The following is a 5,282-nucleotide window of genomic DNA, read 5'->3' as shown; positions in this document are numbered from 1 at the left end:
TTACTTTATTTTTTAATTTAATTATTATTACTTATAATGTTTTACTTATTTTCGTATTTTTATTAAATTTTTTGATCAATTTTGTTTCACTTACCTTTATTGCTATCACACAGGATCTAACAAGCCCCATGTGTGATAGCAATTTTGGCAACATCGCCAAGATCACTTGTAAAAAGACAAGCTGCTTCTCCGTTCTACATTTAGCCCTGCTTGTGCAAAGCAGGGCTAAATGTAGAAAACAAATTACCACCCGGTGCCCGGAACTCCATGTTCCGGGCGTCGGGTGACTTCAAACCTGTGCCGCCCCTCTGCTCTGTGCCGCCCCACGAGGCCGGGCCTTGGTGGCCTTGTCGGGAATCCGGCCCTGGTAGCCCCACTGCAAGGGTTCATAAAAGTTTTTGCATGGAGTTCTTCTTTAAAGATGCCAAATACTAGACATGTCATGATATCTGTAATTCGGAATTTGGATACATCCGAATGTCCGAATTTCCCAAAATTCGTCCGAATTTCGATTCGGAACGAAACGAATTGCACATGTCTACCAAATGCCCAACAATAAGAAAACGATCAAAGACCAGATTTGGCGGATCACATTTTCTAACAGTTCTCTTATCTTCCGAGATGTTTATTTTTCATTCCTGGAAAGCGAAACAGTAAAATGATAACAGTTATGTTATGTGTCATGTTTAGTTTTAAATGTGCTTAGTAGAGTCTTTGTCTTCTTACAACAGTTTTGCCATGGCAATCAAAGATATGTTACACTTACAGTGGATTCTATTGTTACTGTGTAGCTCATAAACAGTAAACCAGCAAAACAGCATCTTTGCAAAATACGGAAAACACTTAACCGTTACGGCGAGACGATCAGCGTTCTTTTCTTTTCCAAATTCCTCCGCAGCTGCGCTCTTCAGTCCTGAATGGCAATTTTCCTTATTAGCACTCCATTCATGTCAATGGCCATTAACGGGCAGCAGCGTCCACAGCACAGAGAGCTATATCTATACCGCGATTTGACGGCAATGTGTTAATTGTGACAGTCAGCCGTTGTGTATAGCCAAGTTGCATTGCGGCTGTAATCTAATATTCTAATGAGTGTCAGCTTGGCTATCTTTAAGTGGCACCATTTATGAATGAACTTTAGGTTCAGGGGAAACACGAGTTCTACCTAAAGTTAGCCTATCCGCAGTTCAATGACTGGGCAATCTAAATGGCCAGATTGGCCAGTTCACCGGCGCATTCGAAACCTCTGGCTGATACAGCTAAAGTCTGTCATTTAGTACTGGTATCACTAACAAGCCAGTAGCCATCCCAGGTGACATCATTGACCAAACAAGACCATATTTGGTCAATAACGTCACCCAAGATTCCTGGCACTGTGGGAAAAGATTTGTGAGTTGGCAGATCAGCAGGCCATCATGGTTGCTCATATTGATGCAGGATATGGTGAGAAGGAACTAAAGGAATCATGGTTACTACGGAGTAAGACTTGGAGCTCAATGAGACAGTATAACCATAGAGGATATGGTGAGAAGAAACTAAAGCAATCATGGCTTCTATATAGTAGGGGTTGGAACCCAATGAAACAGTATAACCTTACAGGATATGGTGAGAAGAGACTAAAGGAATAATGGCTTCTATGGAGTAGGGCTTGGAACCCAACAAGACATTATAACCATAAGAGAATATAGTGAGAAGGAACTAAAGCAATCAAGGCTTCTATATAGTAGGGCTTGGAACCCAATGAAACAGTATAACTATACAGGATATCCTGAGAAGTGACTAAAGGAATAATGGCTTCTATGGAGTAGGGCTTGGAACCCAACAAGACATTATAACCATACAGGATAAAGTGAGAAGGAACTAAATAAATCATGGCTTCTATGGAGTAGGGCTTGGAACCCAATGAAACAGTATAACCATACAGGATATGGTGAGAAGGAACTAAAGGAATCAAAAAACCCTCAAAATGAATCAGTACATAGCGCAGAAAAGCCTTCTTTAGCATATACTTTAAATTCATGTTCTTAGTCCATATGGTCACATATTAGTTGCTTGTGATAAATCTTTTTTTTTTTTCATCTATTATATTATTGACAAAAGCAATCCAGTTGAAGACATACCAGCGAGATATCAGTTTTGGGACTCTCTGATCCTCTCACGCATCGGCTATACAATTCCACCGGAGATCTTTGCAAACAACCTGCCATGTCTCCCTCCTCTGAATAAATAAGGTTATTTTTTCCCCCTTTCGGAATGAATTCCCCGCTCTGTTTTCCTCTGGCTAGTCTCTGATAAATAATATTACCAAAAGGCAGCGGGCCAGTTTTTCTCGCGCGGCAATGTAAGTAGTTACTATAATGGGAAAATCAATACGCAATTGAAATGTCTTTCTTTTTATGCCGGTTGACAGATGACAAATCATGCCTGAATTATTGCTTTTTTTTCTCTCTTTTGGTACATACCACAACTCCAAATTGCTCCGGCTCACAGAGGTCCTCATAGTCGCTCTTCAGCTGCGACAGCGAGGTCAGCTCCTTCTGCTCGGGGAGGTTCTTGATAAGATTCTGAAAAGCAAAACAAAAAACTTTTTTTATGTTAAGATAGCAATGAGAAACACAAAACATAGAAGAGTGATGGCAATACAGACCAAGTATTTGTTTATTTTTTTTAACCTTTATTTCAGGAGTATAGATCTAGGTTTGTCCAAAACATATTTCAATTCACCTTTTGTTGACTCACTCAATCACTACCTCTCCTGGAAGTCTGTTCCAAGCATCAACTATTCTTTCCCTTCTTTCCTGAAGACTGTACATATTAACTTCCTGCTGCCTTACCTAATATGATTTTTTTCCCTCAGATCATTTGTTGTTGCCCGTCTTGACTGTGTTACTAATATCTTTTTGGAAGTGATGTTTCCAGAACTGGACACAGTATTGTAAAGGAGATCTAACTAAACATCTATATATAGGAATCAGGACCTCCTTCCTCCTGTTGGAGATCCCTCTAGTGATAACTAAAGATCTATATAGAGCAATCAGGATCTTCTTCCTCCTCTTGGAGATCCCTCTAGTGATAACTAAAGATCTATATAGAGGAATCAGGACCTTCTTCCTCCTGCTCGGGATCCCTCTAGGGATGAAGAGCTATATAGAGGAATCAGGATCCCCTTCTTCCTGCTGGTGATCCCTCTAGGGATGAATAAAGATCTATACAGAGGAATCAGGACCTCTTTCCTCCTGCTGAGGATCCATCTAGTGATCCATCTAGTTCCAGAATTTTACTTGGTTTCCCAACTGCTAGGCCACACTGTTTGCACATGTTACAATCAATTGTAACATTGATTTGTATTTTGTGCTAAGATTTGGTGAGGTTTTTTTTTTTTTTATTAGGCCACCTACAGCAGAGCAATCACAACTAAAAAGATAAGCGTGGAAAAAGTTGTGAAAGGCTGTGGTCTTTTGCTTAATCTGGTTGCAAGGGATTATAGGTATTGTATAAAAAGAATGCATTGAAAAGAAACTCAATCTGTTTTTATTTTAGGATGAAATTAGGCAGGGTTTGAGCACTGTCAGGTCTATACCTGCCATTCCTGGCAGTACTATAATGAGCAGGGCTCTGATTAGATTTGAACTCCCCTCTATGGGTTGCGTTTTCCATATATTCCTAGAGAGAATCCATTAGGGGGTTTGTGACATCATAGAACAGGATCCCAATGCTATTTCAGGCTTTGCTTGGACCAGCTGCTTAAGCATGATGTGTAAACTCACTGTTACAGATAACCCATTATTCAATGAGTTTGCATACATTGTTTCTATGCTTCCCCCTGATGAAGGGGGGCAGAGCTTAGACCTCAAAACACATTGGTTTTTGTAAACAATTAGTCTTTGGAAGAAACATATCTGGACTTGGATATTATGGAGTGACGCTCCAATAGTAGACTCACTCATCCTCATAACAACCCATGGTGATTGTGGAAATCCCTTGCTGTGTAAAAGTTGCCAATCCAATATCTAGATTCTCCATAGTCATACTGCCATTGGTTGACAACAATGCAATATTAGTACTTAACCAAATTGTAGTGTTCCAGTGCTTTTAACCCTCTATAAAATACCCAATGCTATCTTAGACAGTTATGCTAAGGGGAATGCAGTCTATTTGCAATAGAGCATATTACTTCCACTCTGTGGATTACTACAAAACCAATTAACATAAGTTAGTGGACTTCTATCTACTCTTTAGGTGCTCACTAGGAAAAAACACAGACCAAACTCGGTTCGATAGTTTTGCAATTTAACCTTAATAAAGCTGAATATTTTATGGAGAGAGGGCAATCTCCTGATATGCTGATCGTCAGCGCTAAAGGTGCATTAAGGAACTCTTACAGGAACACAAACCATTAAAAATCTGGCAATTATTTTATACCGTTCCTAAAAAATTTTTTTTCCTTAAATGTTAATTGCGATCTTAAAGGTTAGTTAAGTGAAGCCGATGATCCAGGTTGGCCTTTCTCTTCCTGCCAAATGATAACCTTTCTTTTTATGTTCACAAACTGGGGGATATTAACCCTGACAAGGCAGAAAAGCCAATGACAAAGCAGTATTAAAGGATTCCATAGGTCCCAACTAGTTTTGGTAAGAGAATTTTTTTTAAAAAGAGAAAGATATGCGAACTATAAACATTTTTGGGATACTAAGTCATTATTAGGGCACCGCTGTGTGAATGAGACCGCAAAGTGTCAGATATAGTAGATGCTGACCTTGGAGTAATGTGATACAATGTGTAAAAAGTGCAAAACAAAAAAGAAACGCATGTATATAACATGCACCTTAGTGTAAAAGTAATTGCTACAAAATATCCATAATGAAAAATCAAATGCACTAAATATTAACTGTGAATCAATGTGATGCAATGTGCAAAGAATACCGACAAGAAAAACGCATGTGTGTAACTTGCACTCCAGTGAAAATAATAAATGGTTAAAAAATGTCCATGATCCTGGATCTTCAATAGTCCATTAAGTAAATAGAAGATAAAACATTGGATGTAGAATAAACTTAGTCTCCTGTGACCATCAACAAAGAAATCTTCTGGAATGCACCTCACCTTTAGCAGAGACCCACCAGGGTCTGTATGCGCTGTTCCTCTAATTCAAAACAGGTAGAGGAAGCACCTGATGCCGAATACCTCCGAGTGATTACCTCCTCTCAGGTACAGACTCTCTTGCAGTCTCAGGAGTTGGAAACAGACAGTGGAAACTCGTAGTGCAGATGGTTTTAAAAGGA

General features: G+C 39.3%; 1 protein-coding gene across 1 annotated transcript in view; it reads right to left on the bottom strand.

Moving 5' to 3' along the window:
* Nucleotides 1-5,282, bottom strand: part of DIAPH2 (diaphanous related formin 2) — a 909,560-nt gene that overhangs the window by 442,110 nt on the left and 462,168 nt on the right. Inside the window, exon 20 of the mRNA XM_018576282.1 lies at nt 2,463-2,564. Coding sequence (XP_018431784.1) covers nt 2,463-2,564 — 102 coding nt within the window. The remainder of the gene's footprint in view (nt 1-2,462; nt 2,565-5,282) is intronic.

The sequence above is a fragment of the Nanorana parkeri genome, unplaced genomic scaffold, assembly GCF_000935625.1.
Source record: "Nanorana parkeri isolate BGI_ZX_2015 unplaced genomic scaffold, ASM93562v1 scaffold62, whole genome shotgun sequence".
Classification (NCBI taxonomy): Eukaryota; Metazoa; Chordata; class Amphibia; order Anura; family Dicroglossidae; genus Nanorana; species Nanorana parkeri.
Note: the sequence above shows the minus strand (reverse complement) of the source record. Positions and strands in the feature narration are given on the sequence as shown.